The sequence below is a fragment of the Manacus vitellinus genome, unplaced genomic scaffold (genome assembly GCF_001715985.3).
Source record: "Manacus vitellinus isolate BGI_N305 unplaced genomic scaffold, ASM171598v3 scaffold_33_pilon, whole genome shotgun sequence".
Taxonomy (NCBI): Eukaryota; Metazoa; Chordata; class Aves; order Passeriformes; family Pipridae; genus Manacus; species Manacus vitellinus.
Window position 1 is genome coordinate 5,558,315 of NW_021940478.1, and position 22,762 is coordinate 5,581,076.

At 39.3% G+C, this 22,762-nt stretch overlaps 1 protein-coding gene across 1 annotated transcript in view; it reads right to left on the reverse strand.

The window, feature by feature from the left end:
• The window catches only part of PIGN (phosphatidylinositol glycan anchor biosynthesis class N), an 86,739-nt gene extending 78,656 nt beyond the window's left edge, over window positions 1-8,083 (reverse strand). Inside the window, exons 1-3 of the mRNA XM_018076893.2 lie at window positions 7,829-8,083; window positions 3,620-3,741; window positions 2,429-2,527 (exon numbers count right to left, since the gene is read on the reverse strand). Coding sequence (XP_017932382.1) covers window positions 2,429-2,527; window positions 3,620-3,741; window positions 7,829-8,055 — 448 coding nt within the window. The 5' untranslated portion in view covers window positions 8,056-8,083. The remainder of the gene's footprint in view (window positions 1-2,428; window positions 2,528-3,619; window positions 3,742-7,828) is intronic.
• Window positions 8,084-22,762: the final 14,679 nt, after the last annotated feature.

Consider the following 22,762-nt stretch of genomic DNA (forward strand, 5'->3'; position numbering starts at 1 on the left):
AGCCACATGAGGAATGTGAGAAATTTTGTGTTGTTTAGGAACAAGGAACTAAAACAGGAGACCGAGATGTCTGTCTGTCCAGAATAACCCCAACAATGGTTTGTCCCAGTTGTCCCCATGGTCTTGATACCCCTCTTCATACTCAATTTAAACAATGACTCTAGAGTTTCTGGAAGCTTCCAAGAAAGAGAAAGGGAACCTGTGGAACAAATGGCACTGTGGGTGCAACAGACTAGTATCTACTTCCCTTAAGGAAAGCAGCTCCTTTTTCCGTGTGATATTTTAATACTCTAGATTATACTCCAACCCAGAACCATGACAAAAGTACAGGACTGGACCTTTCAGGTCAAACTTCAAATTCTGGCAAGTCTAGAAGAGAAACTCAACATTTTAAGGAGCATTGTGGAAGAAAAATAGGCTTTTTCAAAGCACATTATTTTCAGATAATTTCAAGGGTATAATCGAAAAGCATCATAGAAAATAAGGTTAAAATTAGCACACTGAACTTACATATCTTAAATGAGTTTAACTATTAGAAACAAACACCTTTTAATCCTGCTAAAGATACAAGGCACTTAAAACACTGTCTCAGAATAAAACACTAATCACACAGGATTAAGACTTTGATTAAGATTTCATGTATATCTATTCTGATATTGAAAAAGATCTGCGAGTATTTTATTTACCTTCTCTATAGAATCCTCAATCATTTCCTTGAAAGATTTATTACAAGAAAAGTATCTAGGGAATACAGACAATGACAGGAAACAAAAGATTTTTCTGTCCTTCCCAAAAAGTAGCAAGTGTTATATAGTCTTTATTCATCATCCAATGGAAGTGGTGAATTAGTTAATGAAATTCTGAACATTTTAGCATGATAAAATACACACAAGAAGAGTGCTGTGACCTCATTAATTTGCAACATGAAAAGAAGGAGAGAAATTAAGCTATGCTCCCCTATGTCCCTCTTGGCTTTTTGTAAAAGTAAAGTTAAAGAATAAACACTTAATCCCACTTCCTTCTGTATTCTAAAACTCTTCCTCCTTGGAAGAAGAAAAATATCTTTTTCTAACTAAAAGAAGTTAATCTATCTCTCTATCATGATAAACTATGATTCATTTTCCCACACAGCTACTACTTCTCAGATACATTGCTGCACTAAACCTTTGCCAACTTTGGGGGATTTCCCTACCCCCTGTAAAAGGAAACTCCATTGTTGATACCACTCAGAACAAGCCTTATTGAGAGTATTATCCTTGCACATCTCTACAGATAACATCAAAGTTGCTCCTCTTACTCAAACAAAACCAGTAGAAAGACAAGGCTCTGGGAAACTCTTGAATTCCTCAAATATTTTCCCAAGAACACATCCCCAAAAATATAAATAATCTGTGCAAGGGCAACTACCTTTCCCTTCTCCCCAGCCGCCACGACATGATTTCCAAATACAAGCTGTAATCTGAGGTCATGGGAAATTATCAGGAGATATTTTTACAGCAAACCATAAATTTATGAGGCTCAAGTAAAGAACAGAAAAGAGGGATGTGGGGGGAATATCAGGATGAGAAAGGGAAGAGACATGAGTTCAGAAAAAGTTCAAGAATCATCATGAGAAATACGACACACATTTTTTCTAAACCAATATTATATTCCACTCCTATTCTGCCTATCCCATTTTTCTCATTTGTCAATACCAATACTTAGAACAGAACTGCAGCATATGCCTTTAGCTCGTCTCCTTTTCACTTCAGTCTGTTTATTCTGAGAGTACACAAAAGGGTGTATCTGCCCTCGTTACAACAACATTAAACCTTTAGTTGTTTGACGTGTTACTCAGCAATCTCTACACACTCAAAGACCAATTGCACCGGGTTGACAAGACTTGAATGTACTGCATACCATGAGCAGAAGACCTCAGCTTCAGCAAGTTCCTGCTTGCATGCAGTTCTTCCATTCACATATTATTGTTCAGAGTAGAAGCAGGAGAACTCACAATAAGCTTCTTCACAGCTCAGACACTCAAAAAGCATGGTTGCAGTTCTATCTCCCAAATCAGTGGGAGCTGCATGCGTAGGAAGAAAATCCCCAGCTGCACGCTTGCAATCAAGAGCTTTAAACCTCAACCAAAGAAAAAAATACTAGGTCCTTATAATTTAAGGCATGCTTCTTTTAGTATGCTGACAGAACTAGGTAAGGCCTATTTAAACAGATGACTAATAAATAGAGATATCCTCATTAAAAGCCTGCTTCTTTTCCTCCACCCTCTCAAACTCACAAATTCACAAACTAGAAACCAAGTATAGGGTATATACAAATATACAAACTGGACATATGTCATTCACCTTGTTCTCTAACTCAAAATTTTTAAGTGTCTCTATTTTACTACCTGATAACTATGTGTTAAAGATTTGGAAAATTTAAGCCTTACCTTTTGCAAACATTGGCAAAATATCTGGGCTTCCCCAGCTCCAGGTATATTTACTTTCATTGAAAACAGAGTCAAATTCCACTGGATTCTCCTTCCATCCTGTTAAACAAATACACCTGGATTTAAATGTGGTTGCCAGAAAATCTCATTGACAAGACTGATAGTCCATGCAAAATGTTGCTTGGGTTATTTTTAATAACTTTCCTTTATATTATTGCACAATGAACTCCAATTTGTGAATCTTAGTTTTAACTCCATTTCAACCTCTATTGTAATTAGTCTCCCCTTCATTAAAAAGTGAGCTGAAAACCTAAGCCAATCTCATTATTCAGGGATTCAAACAGGCAAAACACACAGATGATTTACCTTCTAAACAGCTAAAATTCTCCTGAATTCTAAATCCCCTGTTGTCTGAACTCAGTTTTTGGCATTTCAGGCAATAAATTACACACTCATATCATATTTCCAGCAGTCACACATTCATCACAATACAACCTCCAAGATCTTCTGTTTCCACAAAAAGGCAGCTGGCAGAAATACATAGATCTCTCAACAATTCCTGCCAATCCTGGATTTATAGCAGTTGTCAGAAGGAAGAAGCTTTTGATTAGGAACATGGATAAAACCAAGTAACTCCTCTCACCTCCCCTGTCCAAAACCAACACACAGTATTAGCAGTGTTCATGCCTGGAAGCCTGAGGGAAGGCAGAGGACCACACAAAAGACCAAGTCAGTAACACAAAATGTTATTCCCCATAATTAAGCCCCAAGCACGCAGTGACAGCCAGCTCTGGACAAAATACATGCTTGGGACTTTTGCTTTATTTTCCTCCTGATTCTCCAACTCAAGACAGCAATAGTTCAGCTAAGACACTACAGTACATTACTTGTTTCAACACCTGTTATCCCAAATGATAATTAAAATCTCTGTTACATGAAGAGGTGAGGCCATAAAATACTTCTGCTTTTAGGCTCAGGGTGCTAAATTTTACCATGTTACAAAATATTAACATAGGTAAGCTATTTTCACAGCTTTTCAATATTAAGAATGGAAAATCCATCCAAAATTACTATTTTCCACATAATCTTGGTATACAAACCACTATGCATTAATAACCATCTAGAAGCCTAGCACATCACTGAAACACCTTATCTCAGAGGACAGTGTTCAAAGCTTTAGGACAAGCATACCTTTAGCAACAGCACTGACATCTTCATAAAATCCAGCTATAAGTGCAACGTGCCCTGGCCTGGATTCTGTTGGGACTCGGGTATGAGAGATTCCCCAGCTGCCATTATTCTCTAGAATACCCCTGAAAAAAGGATACAAGGCAGTTAATGCTCATGACTTCTTGAAAGCACAACAAATTGCAAATAAAAAGAGTACAGGTAGATGGGAGACAGGAAGTGCACAAAAAAAAAAAACCAAACACCCCCCCCAAAAAAACCCCCCAGAACACAGACTAAACCAGATTTTCACTACCACCTGCTGCGCAGTAAAACAAGCAGAACATTAACCTGCAAATAGTTCTATATTATGATACCCCACAGAGAACATTACTATTGTGGCCCATCAGCACTGCAAACAGATGAGTTTAGCTGGTGTTGTAATACACTTCAAATTAACATACTATTTTTTTCTGCTGTTTTCCACTTTAGCTTGCTTCCCCCCCAACAGATTGTTTTCTGCCTGCTGCTACATTTTTTGTTATTTCCATTTAGCTAGAAAGTGTCTAGTTAAATCTTATCTTACTCATGAAATATGCTCAATTATAATTACTTCTTGTGACCATGTCTGCCTTTTTCTGTGCTGAATATCAGAAGCCAGCATGAAGAGAATTTGAACCACATGCAAATTTAAGGTGCAAATAATTTTGGCAACAAGAAGCAAATTTAAGTAAACCTTTTATCTTTTGTAATTACATCACAGTGAAGGAGGATACCTTCTCACCACACATAGAGAAATACATCAAATTGTCTAGGGTTTATGCACAAACAATAGTTACAACAGACAAAAAGCAAAGAAAACAGGGACAAGACCCAACCGTAAGAAACAACCTCATAAACTGTTCCTGTCTGCTGAAGAAATGAACAGCTGGGGCCTGCCAGAAAGCAAGTGGTGAGCATTACCATATGCTGCTTTCTTGTCTCCATCTTCTGGATGAAGAGAAAGATTCAGCTTACTGTTGGAGCACGGGGAGAAAAAAAACAAAACACACCCGCACACTCCTTATACTGATTTTTAGGATAAAACAGCAGAATCTTCTGAATAAATTCAAAGCAGTTTTTAACAGTCAAATTACTGGAAAATTGTACTGTTGTTATTCATGATATAAGATACAAAATTGTCTATATTTTTATCAGATGTGTTTTAGTCCAAATAAATTCTAATTTCATGCTTTCTAACTTTGTTTTTAACAGAGATTTTATACGACTGTTAGTTACAAGATCTCTATACTCAGTTGTAAATATATTTCTCACTAATGAAGCAAGAATTGACTTACAGCCTAAAATTTCAGGCTCTACTCTAAGTTTGCAGCATTCATGGTTTGCTTGTTGTGCTTTTTTTAAAAATCATTTTAGACCCCACATTCTCATGGCCTACTTGAAAGCTCACAGAACTGCCTGGAATAGCCCAAATACTAGTGAGAAATACAAAAGCACACAGAGACATAGCACTCTGACATGTTATTTCTAGCTCTCATCTCAGCTAGGTTTTAAGGTAAGTTGGACTGAAAAAAGTACTAATTTAAAAACAGAATTTAAGTATTACTTGGTTTCCAGTTTATTCTCACTGAAGACTGACTAGGATGTATTGCACTAGTATTCATGGAAGATTTAAGACAAAAATAAAACATGTGCAGCTATTCTCATACTTCATGGTCACAACAGGTAGGAAATTGTTTTAAATAGAATTTGATTTCTATTGAATTGGAAAGTAATCCTCTATCTTTGCTTTTGTGGGACTGTTGTCAACAACAGGATTGACTTCAGGATCTCAAGTCAACAATAATGTATATCAAGCAAAAGTATAGATAGATAGATAGATAGATAAATAGATAGATAAAAATATAGCCAGATATCATAATTTACCTGTTCAGAATTCATTTAGCTATTTTGAATAATTTCAAAGCCTTTTACTCAGAAGAACCACTAAAAAAAATTAATTTCCTTGGCAGTATAAACATTAGCTACCCATAATAACAATGATTGATATTAATATGATATAGTAATATGGCTGAAACATGACAGGCAAGGAAGAAAATATCTTCCCTGAAATCATCACCACAGCAATTCAGATCACCTACTATTGCTCACAGCTACCACAACACTGCTGAAAAACAGATTTTTCAAGAATATTTGTAAAAGAGTAGATACTTGGCATATATCATCTAGCAATCTGCTTCAAGCCTAATGGATATTTATTTTTAATTTCATGTACCTAATAAAATTTTGCTTCTATTTATAGCACATTGCTTCAAGAGGGGTTCTTGCTCCTTTAAAGAAAATATTAACAACACAGTAGTTCCCCAAGTGCTCCACCTGGATAAGATTAGTAATCTGGATGTTATGTTGCCTACTACTATAAAGTGGATAAGGGACTGAACACTTAGCAATGAATGTGCAAAAAAAGTAAACTTGATATTAAATTGCATATACTTTGAGTTAATATTATTGGAAAAGGAATGCTCAGACAGCAATAACTTGGCAGAATAAAAAAGGAAACACTTCCAGAAACCAACATCTGATCTTGTCAACTTGTTTACAAAGTTAACTTATGGAAGTTGTGTAGCTCAAAGGTTTGGTGACAAAACACCGGGCCTCTTGCTTCAAAATTGTGGCAGCTCATGCAATGGATCTGAAGGTATGCTCTGGGCTGCCTGGTCCACCACATTTCAGAAAGCGCGACATGCCACGTGTTTTTTTCTTTTCATCCTCTCTCACACAAACACATTCACACTCAGGTACTTCTGTGCAGAAGGAGAGACAAGAAAAACATAGATGGCACTTCAAACCTCTATTGGCATTTTCTTCCACTCAGTGACCTGTCAGCATCTTTGCTTGTTACAAGACAGTTCTTCCCCTCCATTCACCATGTTACCTTCAGCACCGGTGACAATGTTTTATTTCTACAGGTTTTGAAAGAGAAAGTCTCTAACTAAAAAAACAAGGTGAAGCAGAGACAACAAAAGTGCCAACTTTCCAGCATTAGACAAGCCAACACATGGTTTAACTTTTTTCTAGATAGGCATGCTAATGCTGAATTTTAAACTTAAAAACTCAAACCATTCAATGGCGAAAATACACACTATAACTCTTTCCTGGCCACTACCCACCATTGCTCCTACTGATGGGGACATTACACCATTCGTACCTTGATGGTGTTGGTTGATGCTGGAAAAGACCAACAGTTTTACTGCTAAGAAAAGAAACTGCTCTGAGGTAAGTGTAAAGTCCACTGCTAAAAGACAAGTCTCACTGATGTGTCAGACATCTGCCAGTGGCAAAGAGCACCTTATAAAAACAGTAACAGCAGCAGAAGCAGGTATAAGTAAGCTCACATAAGCTGGCAAGCACTGTAGCAAGGACCCCTCAGATTTCTTTACTGTTTTTGCAGTAGTGGACTGCGAAAGCCCTAACAGCTTCAGATGTTTGATTACTTGGGTTTGTTCTGATATTCAAGCCAGACCAGTGCTATTACACAAATGTCTTGGTTTTTTTAGTCTAAGAAATTAATTGTCTTATAACCAATTAATTATCTTGATACAAGGAAACTGGGAAAGTTAATGAAAATTGGTTCTAAGCATGTGAGGCTATGACTTTTTGGCAGGATTTATTTTTCACAACCTTAAACCAAATCACCCCCTTAAGCAATCAGACACACTAGGGAGCACAAGGGAGGCACCAAGGTCAGGCACGCAGGAAGGATGGAACGAAGAGGAGGTGGCAACCTGCTGTTAGATCCATTCAGGACATCACTTAATCACTCCTTAAAAAGCTTAAGAGTTAGAAGACAAGCATGTTAATGAACTACTACTCTTAAACTGAACATCCAGGAAGCAGTTAAATTAACGCCTGTCAGGCTTCAGAATTGATACCATGCTGATGTGAATGGAGAAAGTTCACGCTCCTCTCAGTTACTGGCTATCTGTAGTGTGCAGGGGACAATACTGACTCAATTTACACTGTTACTGCTTTAGCAGCTTTCCTGACAAGGGACACCAAGCCAAACTCATGCAGAGTGTAACTCTTGAAAGTTTGTCACTTCAAAGGCAGAGGGAAGGCAGTATTCAAGCTACCATAGTTGCCGTCGTTCTTCTTGTTCTCTTTTTGACATTACATAGAGTTGCCTTCAGAAGCGAAATCTCGTGGATCAGTAGAGTTTTCAGATGGACTTACCGCAGGTAAGGTGCCTGGGGTGTGCCATTGCTATTCAATTCATAGAGTGAATCTGCTCGCAGACCATCAGCAACAAAGAGTACAAGACGTTTTGCTGGAGGTGGCAGTGGAGTCTGCTGAGGGGTCATTCCATGGACCAGGGGAGAGCTGAAGTAGATGTCAAAAATGGAGACCAAGAACACACAATGCACAAGGAGAGCAGCAAGTATGAAGACTGGTATATCCATGGCAACAGCCGGCTGGCAAAGGCAAAGTCCAACACTAAGAGAAAGTGAGAAAAATAAAGTGAGGCAAATGAGACTTATTAGAATCAGTATTTATTTCAGTTGTTATAGAATGGCAATACAACAATCACAGCCATCACCCATGATCCATAATCAGTTTCTGTTTCCAACAAGCTTTTTCCCCCAGTCAAAATCCACTGCATGACTAATTCAGACTTTCAGAGAGCCATCATGTCTCAGCAACTCACCTGGTTTTTACTGGTTTATTAGATGGCTTCAAAAGACCACTGAATCAAGCCAGTCTGTTTTGTGACTTACATCAGTGACAGAAGACTCAAGACAACACAAAGTCTCCATGAGCATACTACCCTCTACTGGCTAGTTGCACAACAGAGTTGAAGTCTGGCAAATGCAAGCCAGAAGCCAGACAGCTAGAGAAAGCCATCCTACCTATAGCAAACATCCATCCAATACCGCTTTTTTTCCCCAAGTTTGCTATCAAATCTGGGCTTGTTATATTCTGCGTAGAAACAGAACCCTTCTTTTAAAAGAACAAAGACACTGTGCTGAGCACAGAATGCTATTCCTCTTCTAAAACAGGTGACAAAATCACAACAGTTGCAGAATTATGTTTCAAGGAGAATTATATTCCCTTTTTGAATGTTTTTTTTTCTGCCCTGTCACCCTCTGATGTCAGGTTAGGGATACAAATATGCTTAGAATAACAGGTATGCTGGAAATGCACGTTTGCCAAGTGTACTGTGCAGTTCAAGTGATGCCTACTGCAGGTAAATATGTATATTGGCTCAGGTAAGTGTGGGATCTAAGCTGGAATGAGGCTTAGTTCTGACAAAGTATTATTAGTGCTGTCCAAGCTGCTAACTTAGTTATTTAAATATCAGCTAATTATCGACCTCTACAAAACAACACCTCACTCATCAATTTAGAAACAGATGTTCCTAACAGCCTGGAAGGTTCAGATTAACTATGTAAATACACACCTCTCTTTAAAAGAAACACTTTGTTAAAAATCTAGTTAGTGCTTCTAAATGTCAATATTCATATTAAGTTTATCTTGTTACTTACAGAATTCCAGTAGCTGAACAGAGACAGGCAGCCACCATATGGTAAGACTATTACTCTTATCAAATAAGGATAAAAGGCTTCAATACCAAATAACCTGAACTCTGACCAAAACTCTGAAAGATTCTTATTAAAATGAAATTTTTTAAAAGGCCAAGAAAGCCAGAGGAAAAAAGAAACATACTACTAATGACTTGAAAGTTAATATATAATATTACTTACTATTCAAAAGAAAGTTCAGATCTGTATACGACTTAACCATAACCTCTAATTCCACCCATTTTCCTTACTGAAACACAGATGCAACAACTCCAACCCTAATTCGAAATACTACTATAGTAATTTCTCATTTGAGAGATTTGGAGAGAAAACCACATAACAAAATTGAGATAACTTAATACAACATTTCAAAGAGATATTCAGTAGTTACATTTAAGCGATCAAACAAAAACTTTTTGTTAATCAGGAACTTACATGCTTCTATGTCTACAAGTGAGATTCCAAGAGAGACTTGGGATATCTGTAAATATCAGTTTGTTTATTTTCAAGTATTCAGGGTTCCTGCATCAATTTAAATATATGAAATTACAATCACAGAAATACCACTAAGTTCAATGCCAGACTTCATTTTATTCAGTCAGTTTTATTTTCCATAGGGCTTTTTCTTTTGATGTAGTTGTGCTTGACAAGAGAATCCAAACTACTCACGCCTTAAACTGATGATATTAAAGACCCTACTAAACAAAACAGTAAATTCTATCAGGTACTTGTTGCATACTCCCAGTGCTACAGTTCTATAGCTTAACATATTCTATGTTCTTCTAATTAAGGTATTAGTAACATAATCTGTTTTCTGCACTAGTTATTTCTCTTTGCTTTAACTCTCCCCAAGCCTCAGTCCTTGCTTGCAGCAAAAAGAGTGCAGTCAACACAATTCAAATTTAATGCTGTCTTAGACTATAGTATCCATGAAATTAATTAAAAAAAAAAAAAAAAGAATACTTTCTTTTGCAACCAGTTTGACTACATTACACTAGACTATTCATCTGGGCCCAACATATCCAACTGCTCACCACCATCATATGGTTTCCAGACAAGCAGCTCCCAGAGCCCTGCTTTTGCCACATCCCTCACAGCTGCTCCTTCTGCCTCTAAGGTTAGCTTACATTGTTCCTTTAATACATGACTTTGTGTGTTATCACTGTGACATAACATTGTGAAAAGTATTCTATCTTCAGGCTTACAAATACTTTCCCACAGATATAAAGGTCTTGGAAAGCTCCTAATTGCATTCAGTTGAATGTCAGAATGGCACCTCACACCCTTTTCGAATGGAAGTCTGGCTTTCAAACTACTAAGCCACTAAGGTGTTCCAAAGGAACACTCATCTCTGGGTAGAGAGGCACCAGCGACCTTCTACACCCTTTTATCTTGATCAAGTTACAACCAAACTTGGTCCTTGCCAGCCCAAAGTGCTTCAAGTTCATTTAAGACAGTTGTTTCGTGAAATATATCCTCTTCAGACATCAAAAGTACCAGAGAAGAACAAAATATCTCCACTATGTGGTTTTCAATGGAAAAGGAAGTTCTTTATCACTGCCCAGGTTCCTCTGGGACTTCCAAACCAAAGCAGCCATTCTATCCCTGTAGGACAAACACCCAAGACCAGGCACCTTTTTCTTCCACCTTTGTGCTTTTGCATCATCATTTGACGGGCTAGTTTGAAATGCAGTCTGAGCCTGCCAGTCCAGCATGGAATCCAGAAGCTGAACAGGATCTCATAGGTGTTCTGACAGGCCTGTCAGCATCATCAGGAGCTGCAAATGGAAGGAAGCATTGGCATCAAACTCCTTGGGGCCCAGTGGCCTTCTGGCATGTTTTTCTGGCTGGGAAGCAGCTAACTCAGCAAAAATTGGGTGCTCAGACATTCCTCAAACCATCTTGGTACAGAGAAAGCAGAGCTACCACTGTGTATGTATCCGTCCCACCAGGAAACATGCTTATCTATATACTATTACTCTGTGTCTCACATGAGATACAGAAATAAAACCCAGTTTCTATGGGATAATACACAACAGAAGAAAGTCCTTTGACTTTCTCCTCCCTCTGTTACAGAGGTCATAATGAGCAAATTTCTCCATACAGTCCAGTGCTTGACTGTTTAAGGCAGAAAGCTCACAAGGCATAGAAATAACAAGGATAACGATTTCAATAACAATTTCTTCCTCACAAGGAAAAAATAACCAGGATAAAAGGGAAAAGTGGATTAAGCACTAGCTTATAAGGAAAAGCAAAAGCCAAAGCCTGTCAAGAGAAGAAAAATAGAGATGTATTAAACACACACAATTTTGAGGATGAGGAGCCAGATGCATTAATTACTAGTGCCAAAATATCTCTGCCCTCAGGTGCCTAACCATTCAAAATGTGGATAAACAAACTGTCACTTGAAAATATATCTTACATCTTTCTGTCAAGAAAACTTAAGCCAAGGATATCTCAATATTTTTGTGTTCTGTGATATTTTCTCAGGTAATCCCTTAGCAAATGATTTAGTCCACTACCTACCTTTAGTCCTTATTTTCACAAAGCAAAACACAAACTTTGCTCAAATTTTAACTGCATTATTCTACTTAATTCTGGTAAGCCATTGCCTATCACACCAAGAGGAGACAGAGAAGCTCCTAGTCTTGTAGGTAAAAAGAGCACATTGCTACCTATTTGTCACATGCCATTTCTTACTGTCCATCCAAATACATCATTTGCTATAACAGAATCCTAGAATCCTAATACAGGCAGCCAAATCACCTCCTCTTTAGATTCAGCCCAACTAGTAAGCTATATATCAGACTCAGATTTATTCTTTTCTTTCTGTATTTTTCACCTTCTGTCACCAGATCTTAAACCAAATACAGAGCCAATAATGATTCTGTCCAACCTCCAGTATATCAGAACTTAAACTATTCCAATAAAATAGCTTTTGTTCAAACAATTTGGAGTCAACAACACAAAGTTGGTGTGGATTCTTAAATGAAGACCCTCTTCAGATTCTTAACAGGAAAGTATTAAAGATCCACTAAGCTTCTCATTGCCTGTTAAACGTGAGTTGTTCACAGGAACAGATCAAGTAGAAAATCAGCACTGCCCTGGTGAAGCCGAGGGCTTCAGCAGACTTCAGAGTTTCTCACTTTATTGGATGTTGAACACGAGCAGAGAGGAGAGCGAGAAGACACAGGGGAGCAATCAAACCGAGAGACAGCAAGGCAGAACCAGGACACCCTTCTTAGAGTCTAGGAGATGAAAGAAAGAAAAGCAGCAAGGACCTTCTGACTGCAATTAATTACTTTTCCAGAATAAAGTGATACACAGATTAGAGAAGGGTTTTTTGGTGCTACCCTGCCATCATACTGAATTCTCTCAGAGAGAAAGTTCAGCTCCCAATTGGTGGCAGAGAGGACGAAGGGACTCTTTCTGTCTTTGTATTTGCACCTATCAAAACAACATGCAAAATCCTATCAGCTGTGAGTGCCTCACCAACAGCTGGGTCAGTGCAAGGACTAAAACACCCAGACTGTGATGGTGGCAGGGGAGCAAGACAGCTGCAATGAGCCACCTAAGCCCAATCATTGGACAAGAAGCAGGTAGGTTATTTCTTCACATGAGCTTTTCCCTCTTTTCAAGTTGATCTGTAACTTGCTGTTAAGACTTTTTTTTTTTAACCTTCTTTTTGACTCACACCATAGAAACTACATCCACAGCCCCAGGCTGGATCAGGTCCCTCAGCGCTGAACAGGAAGGCTGACATAATTAAATGCAGCACACGGTTTCCCTAAGTAATCTACATCTAAGATACATCCTCTCTGAAGTTATAATCTCTCAGCAAAGAAAACCAGACTTGTACTGCAATACAATATAGTTCTTCATAAGAAATGTAACATTTCCCTTTTATATTTTTCTTTCTCCAAATACGCAATAAAACATACACAAAATACTTCATGGAACATGCCCCACTGGCAGGAATATTTTGTTAAGGACAATAAAGTGTCAAGACAGGGAGCTCAAGATACATTAGTCATTTCTTTTAGAGGAACCATGCTTCACTAATACTGTCAAGTCTGTTGATTAAGATGAAGAAAATCCATTGGAAACGCATTTTCAATAAGCATCAATGGCCTTGGTAAGCATCTTTTACAGCAAAGAGCAATAGACAGGAATGGCTGCTGTGTTTCTGTCTGACTAATATACTTTTCAACTAAACAGGGTTGTTTATTTTGTAATTTAAACTGTCAAAGTGGTGACTGCACAATTCGTCCACACATAAAAAATTATGCTTCTCCTTAGGGCAGAGGAGCAAAGTGGAAGTTGTGCGGTCTAACTGACAGTATCGTGCATGATTCGGCAGCTATACAACATCTAAGACGGTGTTAGCAGGCCCTACCCTATGCTTTCACTAATTAAGATTTTTAAAGAGTTATACTAGTCAAGAAATGCAACCAAGTCCTTCCTTCTGTCACAGCATACACACCTATTGACTGCACAAGACTGTAATTTATACAAGACCATATAAGACACTGACCGTAATTTATACAAGAGACTTGCCAGCCAGTCTCTGAGCAACTCTCTCTCACATCTTTACACACCTCCTAAACGTAGGAAACCCAAAATTCTCATCTTGACTTCATTGTGCAATCATACTATGAAGAGGGAAAATGATAAAGTCCCTTTTCTTCTTCTCCAAAATTTCATTTTCTTTCTCTATTGAATCACAACATGCTCTGCCAGACAATGAAACTGCAACTACAGTATTTCCACTTGCTTTGGCACTAAAGTAGCTTTTGTAATTCACACCATCTCTTTAAAATTATTTTACGTTCAACATCTTCACTGAGCATTTTAGAGATTATAATAACAAATGACATCTGTTTTAAATTTTAAATATGGTTCAGTAAAGCACATCCAAACCTGAGGCAAAGAGCTCAAAGAATATTTAATTTTCTTTTAACATCACTTGATAATCAAAATTACTATGCCTGCCTAGAAAAGTCTTTTTTGCCAAAACTTTCCATTTGACTAGGGCCTGCAAAGCACCAATAAAACATCGTGTCCTAGTACTTGAAAATACTGCAAATCAGTCACCCCAATGTCAGCCTATGCCATTTTCTCTGAATTATCCTTAAACATGGGAAATTGTATCCACAAGTCTCCCAGGCAAAAAACCCCACACCTGAGAACAACACTGCCAATGGGACAGAATTGATAAAGAGAACAAGGGCACTTCTTTAAGAAATTATGACTACTTTGAGGTATGAAAGAGAAAACAAGAGCATCAGCCTTTGGTACCACTTGTTAGCCAAGTGGAGACAGAACTAAAAGTAGAAATACAGTAAAATTACATCTGCTCAGTATGCAGGCAGCTAGTAATTCAGAACTCGGAAAAAGCAAAACCCAACAACAAGAAACTCTAAGTGATCTTGCTGTGAATTAGCTATTTCACTGGGTAACAGTACTTGGGGGGCCTATGCTTGTTCTCAGGAGGTATTTGCAAATCCTCCTGCATATTGCTTGATTTCCGAGTCATTCAGCAATACTCTACCAGCAAGTCTTCTTCAAGCACTACTGTTCTACAGCTTAACATTGTATTTTCATCTCAATATGGACTGTTTAATTCCTTTTTGTGCTACCAAAAGTAGCAGATTTTCTCAGCTTTTTCTATTCTCGTGGGGGAAAAAAAAAATTTTCCCGTCACTGTCTTTTTCTTACCCTGTTTGTAGATTTTGTAGACAGATCTTTCATATTAAAGGTTTGATGGCACACTCTTGGAGAAAGAACATCAGCCTGAGAGTGTTTAACAGAACCCATCCCACCAATTTTCACAGGTGCCAGGGTCAAGGGACAAGCAGCACTTAAGAGAAAACAAGTACATGGATGATAGCTTGCCACAGCAGTCTTGCTGTCTCATTGGAGCCCTCCCCGACAAACCAAGGCTGAAGGCCCCCTGAGATATTTTTAAAGACATTTGCAATAAAACTATGAAATAAAGCACAAGTGCCAATACAAGCAGGAGAGTTCTGCCCTTTAACAATAAAAGGGGCAAGGGTCAAACTTTCTAAAGTCATACAACAAATATTAATGTAGAGCATACAGGGAAGAGGATGGAAAAAAGAACAACTTTCAGCTGCATTGCTTTGCAAAAATCAGTTTGCAAATATATTATGCATACATACAGAGAAAAAACCCCACTCTTGAACAAAAAACACCCCAAACAGTGCTTAAAGTATGTTCCACAGAAGCTAGTCTGAATAAGAAGGGTTTAAAAAAGCTGACAGAAGCTGTTTTTCCTTTATTAAGTCACATTTGCTTATTGATATAAACCATTACAAATCAAAATGAATCATGTCAAGTAGAAGCAAGCCACATCTGTTGAATCTTATACATAAGCCTCTGAATGTCAATTTGCCAATAGCTTCAGTTTGAAAGAAGAAAAAAAAAAGGGCCACAAGAAACCTTCTAAGCATACACTAATACTTTCATAAAAGGCATACAGAAGTCAAATAATCAATTTGTAGACTCCCACCCTTTCAAAAGCTTCTTTTCTTTTTTTTAATAGAAGGACTTTGGAACTTTTGCGTTCTAATGTATATAGCTGAATACTATTCAATTGGCTAGCATGATTTTTGTTTTATATGTACCTATACCTGCCAGACTTCAGCTCACAACAAAGCTGACACAGAGAGAGGCAAGTTAAGTTTCCCACTGAGAACAAAAACTCGTTTAAGGCCTGAGTTGAAGGCACAGCAGGAAAGCAATCCCAATCGCAGACGCATTACATGCCACAGCCCAGGATGGGCACAGCTCGGGGCTGTGTAAGGGCGGAGGGGGCGGTGGCCGCTGCCCCCCGGGGCCCGCAGCCCCCGCAGCCCGGCGCTCTCCAGGGTCCTGCATCGCCCCGGGCACCACGGCAGACCCAATGCCTGGGAAATCCCAACGTCGAAACAGGCTGTCAGGAAGTACCTCTTCGACATAAAGAAATGGGGGATAAAAAAAATTTCCAATTCCTTTAATTACCAAGCGAAATAAACTATTAAATAGAATAGCAATAGTCAAGTTGTAACCTGCAGAAAAGCACTAAAAAGGATGGATTATACCCACTTCAAAAGAGCATTCAAGTACTCAAGTAGCAATGTAAGTATATACAGTATTTGTCCAACGATATCTTGAGGTCGAGCAAGAAATCTTTAAGCAAAGGAGTCATCTCCTTTTAACTCTTCCACCAGCAGCCATGGTTGCAAGCTGTTCACATAGGAAGCGTTTTCCTAAGCTCCCATAAGACACAAAGCTCACTCAACTTACAAGTTACTGCAGCCTGAAACCCTAATATTCACTTTAGAACAAAGTTCTATTTGCTCCTACATCAACCTCTACTAACCAAGTAATTAACATTCATTAGCATTTATGATATATCAACTTGTAAGCACTCTCTGCTGAAACCCTGTGAGCTTACATTTGTTTTTATGACAAATCCAAGCCATTTTTCATTTGTATAAGACACCTTTACTTTTCAACTGCTGACTCACTCTAATAATTACTAGAGCCAGGAAATTATTCCTGAAAACAATCAGTATTCTGCCTCTTTGCTGATTTAAAGCAGCACTCAAACTGTTTTGGCAAATGAACGGCAGTAGATTTATTGTAGGACAAAAAAAAAAAAGCCTAGAGAGCAAGACAAAAACTGCTAGAGAGAGACCTAGAAGCCTAGAGAACACAGGTAGGCAATATCTCTCTGGTTCTACTCCACATCTCCCCCCCACCCTCCAAAAATGGAGAATCATTTGTAGTTGCCTGATTCCTCTACTGGCAAAAGAGGGGTGTGGATCTGATAGAGAGAAGATTCCAAAGAGATGACAATTCTATTGTGAGACAGGTACCAAAACCAGCTTCATGTCAAGAACATGAAGTCCACCTATCTTAGTATCTGCTCTCAGGAAGGACACAAGCAGCTAGTCTTGAGGTGACAGAAAAAAATCCATTATCTGTGTATCGGTTCTTCACTTCTACACTACCATTTATAGAAATCTGCTTGTAACTAAAAGCATATTTTCAAAAATACCTAGGACCAGCAAGGCAAATATGTTTTATCAGGTATTTTACACAAAAATGGCTGTCATGGGAGTAGCAGTTAAAAGAACAAGAGGTCGTCACAGTCACAAATACTGCAAGGAAAACCAAGCCAGTACAGCTGCAGACAGCTGTCCTGTCCTCTTCTGCTCCTGCCTGCTTCCTTGGTCCTGGCACAGCCATCTGTACAACTTTGTAGTCAAGCATTCTAGAGAATGAATTCAACTGAAAGTAACATAAAGGAAAAAAAAAAAAAGGAAGGAAGAGTAAAGATGACTTTGCTGTAGTTTAGTTCCCCAAATTCCCAAAACAAACCTCTATGTTGGCACCAGGACAGGACTGCATCTCCTCCCAACAGTGCTAACTCAGCATGTTCAAAGCATGTCCTCAGATTCCTTCATTCTCTGAAGCCTGCATCTCACACTAGTTGTAGTCAGCAGGCCATATAAAAAAAATAGGTGGATTTTTTTTTTTTTCAAAACTGTGAAAGTACTAAATTGAAGAGGAATAATGTGAAGCAGACAACCCCCAAAAGCACAGAGCAGTGGCATGGGGCTCGCATAGCAGCATTGCTGCAAGTTGGCCCATGTTTCTGCTGTGATAGGAAGGTCAATAAGACCTTTTCAATGTCAAGTCTTGACCTCCACAAAGTTTCAATAAAAGACACCTTAACAAATTCAGGCAAAGCAGCTTGTCATTTGAATTTAGTACCTTTGGACCCTAGAACTCAAGATCAACTTTATAGTGACTGATTTCCTACTTCTCTTGGTGCACTATCTCCCTTCCCCAGCTACAGTGTCCTTCACCACCGTGAGGCAGGGTAAAGCACAACATCTCAGAGAGGTCTGTTACCCTCTGCAAGAGCTTTCTGGGCAGCCTACATTTCAGACAACATACTCCATCTTTCAGGCTAAGGTGAGTGAAGCCCAAGCAATTCAACATTCAAGTGTTTATGATGTCATAAAAGGTCCCATTTTGATTTGCAATTTATGTCTCCTCACTCAACCATAACAGCATTTTTTCCATCTGTTCATTCTCACAAAAACATAAATACGTGCATAATGAAGCTTGAACAAGTTTTCTAAAATAACTGTTAGGCTCTGAGTGTGTTTGCTCACTCTGGTTTTGAAGGTTGGCTTCCAAATATTCACTTTTCACAGTAGTGCTTCAAAACAGCAGTTTCGGAGATAGAAAAACACAGCCAAACTTGATTTTAAAGTGATTTGGGGAGTTTGCTTTGTTTAATTCAGGTTCTTATCTGATTTCATGGGTCATTATCACATTTTTGGTGAGCCTGAGAATATTTCTGAGAGCCCCCTCACATTGCTGTACTACTTCTACTTAAAATCCCAATTTAACAAACACTTTTTAAAGTCAGTTTGTCAGGGTAAAGCTACATTTCTGTATAACCCACAAGTAACTATTAGCTACTGATATAGGTTACTCTCATTAAGAAACACACCCTTAAAACTGGAACAGACGGATACAGTTTCAGAGAAATGGCAGAGGTCCTAAAGCACAAGTTACCAACATTATGAGCTCAACATTTGCATTATTCAGATCCTGCAGAATATCAAAATATTTTTGAGCTTAGAGAGTTTACAAGGCACCAAAGCTCATTTTTAATGTCTGAAGGCAAAGATAAAAATCATAACTTCCTTTAAGTTTTTTTTGAAAGGGGGTAAAAGTTACTCTTAAATAAACTTGTATAGACAAAGATTCTTTCAGGAAGCTCAGTTTTAGAAGAAAACTTGAGCAAGAGTTGGCAGAACACACAGATCAGCATTATTTTAAAGTAGAAATCAGATTTGCTTCAGATTTTCCTCCATTATTTTGTTCCCCGTGCCTTGATTGAGATCCAAATCAGACAAAAAAAAGCTACCCTACTTCACTGTAGGATTCATTACAACACATTATTTCATATATTTCAAGTATTCAGCACAGAAATAAACCAATATGTACCTAACAGAATGAATTACTTTAAAAGAAATTAATCTTGCCTGTAGAAACTGAAACAGAAAACCCCTTATAGCTTGACTTAAACTGTGTGTTCACTCACATGAGAGCAGCTGACACTGCACCACAGTAGCACAGAAAAAAAGCACACTTTACACACTCATGACCCCACCAAATAGCAGAGGGAACCTGAAACTGGTCATGTTTAAGTTCATCAAACTTTGAACCATTAGCTCAAGATTTAACACTCCTATCAAAATCAACACAGTAAAGGCTGATTTTTTTCTACTTGCTTTCCATCTCAGGAACCATAACTTTAAAAATTCATTAAAAAAAAACCCAACATGCACAGACTGAAAAAATTGCTTATATACCACCTCTTCCAAAAACCTCTTAAGATATTTTCCTATAAATCCCTTGTATTTTGGATACTCAGTTTTCCATGATGTATCTAGGTACGCTGTTCTTCAGACACAGAACTCAAATCCTTTGAAAGTTAGAAGGAAACACCAACTCCAGTAAGAGACAAATCAGCTTGATGAACAATGTGCTTTTCTCAGAATGACTACTGAATAAATTAAGAAAAAATTAATTTGCAGTTGTCTGCCTCACGCAGACCTATATAATGCTCTGTTTCCAGAATTCATCCATCTTATTCTGTCTCACACATCCTCCAAGGTACTACACTAATAGGTTTTATTCTCAGGTTTCTCAAAATAATAGCCCTTTGGTACCTAAGAAACTGTTTAAAGCAAGTTGTTAAAAGCACATTTTCCTACTTACACTCTGGAATACACATTTTAGCTATGTTAGATTTGTCCCAGCCATCCGTAAATTATTTTGGAGCAACTGAGTGTCATGTGTAAATATTTTGGTTGTTTCATAAACCCAAACAAGTCTCTTCCGAAGTACTGAAACAGCCGAATGCTTTTACATTATTTTCGGTGAGGAAGAGTGAAAAAAAAACTTAGTCCTTACTGTAGCAGCACACTGAAGTCGGCAGAAATGAGTTTCTTATAAGAAAAGCAGAATTGAGCGTTTGGACTCCCCCCACGGTAACCACTGCCCCTTCCCTGTAATCGAATTACATGCGATCACCACCCACCGCCACCAGAGGCCGCTGCAGGACACCGGCAGGGCTTTCCCTCCATCCCAAAGGAAGAGGCACAACATCAGACTCGGCTTTTAACACGCTTTAGCTCTCCAGAGCGGAAATGAAAAAGCAGAAGGTTTCTTTAAGGGTTCCTCATTCCACCGGAGCAGCAACAGTAAAATGTTTTTGTTCTTACTGTGATCCCGCTCGAATTTCAACACAGCACCATTTTACTTTATGCTACAGCCAGTTCCTGCTCCGCTGGTCAACGCTCTTTCTGTATATCAACAACATAAAACAATAAGGTAGTGATAAAATGCGAAGTTTATTGCGGGACAGGACACAAAATTGATCATGCTATTTATGAAAAAATTATGCAAATCTGAACCAGAAGGAAAGCACTGGTGTTTTATGGCACACCACTGCACGATTGGAATAGTTTGCAGTCAGCACTCAACAGTGCTTTTAGGTCTCCATACCGCTGCAAAACGTTCCCACTATTCTATTACCAAGAGTTCAGCCCCAGTAAGTAACTCCTAGTGAATCAGCTTTACACAGAGCTCCCATTAGTGGGAATGGAACATTATTTTTAAGAAACAAACCAGAAACCAATGCTGGCCTTGTTCTGAATTGTTTTTAATGAGCTGAATTTCCTTCAGCAGCAAACATTACCTGTAGCTACACTCTGACTTCCAGTTTCTCACCAGGCAACACACAAAGTAACCACATCATCTTTTCAAGAGTGGGAACTTCACACTTCCAGATGCACAACTTCATAGAATCATAGAGCCTTTAACGTTGGAAAAGACCTCTAAGATCGTCAAGTCCAACCATTAATTCCGCACTGCCAAGTCCACTGCTAAACCATGTTCCTAAGTGCCACATTCACACATCTTCTGAATGCTTCCATGGATGGCGATCCCACCACTTCCCTGGGCAGCCTGCTTAAATGCCTAACCACCTTTTGAGTCGATAAACTTTTACTAATATCCAATCTAATGGATATTATGAAAAAATTCAATGGCACAGCTTGAAGTCATTTCCTTTCCTCCTATCGCTTGTTACCTGGGAGAAGAGGCCAACCCACACCCTGCTACAACCTCCTCTCGGGTAGCTGTAGAGAGCAATAAGCTCTTTCCTGAAACTCTTTTTCCTGGCTAAATACCCCCAGCTTCCTCAGCCACTCCTCATCAGACTTGTGCTCCAGATCCTTGACCAGCTCTGTTGCCCTTCTCTGGACAAGCTCCAGCACCTCAATGTCTTTCTTGCAGTGAGGGGCCCAGAACTGAATACAGGACTTGAGATGTGGCCTCACCAGCACCAAGTACAACGGGATGATCACCGCCCTGGTCCTGCTGGCCACACTATTTCTGATACAAGCCAGGATGCCACTGGCCTTCTTGGCCACATTGCTGGCTCATGTTCAGCCGCTGTCTGCCAGCACCCCCACGTCCTTTTCCACTGGGCAGCTTTCCAGCCACTCTGTCCCTCCGCCTGTAGTGCTCTGTGGGGTTGCTGTGACCCAAGTGCAGGACCTGGCACTTGGCCTTGTTGAACCTCATACAATTGTCTTGGACCATTGATCCAGCCTGTCCAGATCCCTCTGCAGAGCCCTCCTACCCTCCAGCAGATCAACACTCCCACTCAACTTGGGTCAGCTGTGAACTGACTGAGGCTGCCCTTGATCTCCTCACCCAGATCATCAATAAAGATATTAAACAGGACTGGCCTCAAAACCAAGGCCTCAGGAACTTCACTTGTGACTCGCCACCACAGGGATTTAGCTCCATTCATGACCACTCTCTGGGCCCAGTCATCCAGACAGTTTTTTACACAGTGAACAGTGCACCTGTCCCAGCCATGAGCAGCCAGTTTCTCCAAGAGCATATGAGAGACAGGGTCAAAGACTTCAGTAAAGTCCAGGCAGACAACATCCAAAGTTTTTCCCTCATCCACTAGGCAGGTTCACCTGGTCATAAAAGGGGATCAGGCTGGTCAAGCAAGATCTGCCTTTCCTAAACCCATGCTGGCTGGGCCTGATCCCCTGGTTGTCCTGTATGTGCCATGTGATGGCACCTAAGATGATCTGCTCCATGACCCTCCCTGGCACCAAGGTCAGACTGGCACACCTGTAGTTCCCCAGATACTCCTTCTGGCCCTTCTTGTAGATGGGCATCACATTTGCCAACCTCCAGTCACCTGGGACTTGTCCACTTAGTCAGGACTGTGACAAATGATTCAGAGTGACTTGGTGAGCTCTTCTGCCATATCCCTCAGTACCCTTGGGTGGATCGCATCTGGGCCCACAGACTTAGGAGTATCTAAGCAATGTAGCAGGTCAGTAAACATTTCCTCCTGGATTACTGGAGGATTCTACTGCCTGTTCCTGTTTTCTGCTTCAAGGGTCTGTGTATCCTGAGGGTAACTGGCTTTATTATTAAAGATTGAGGCAAAGAAGGCATTCTG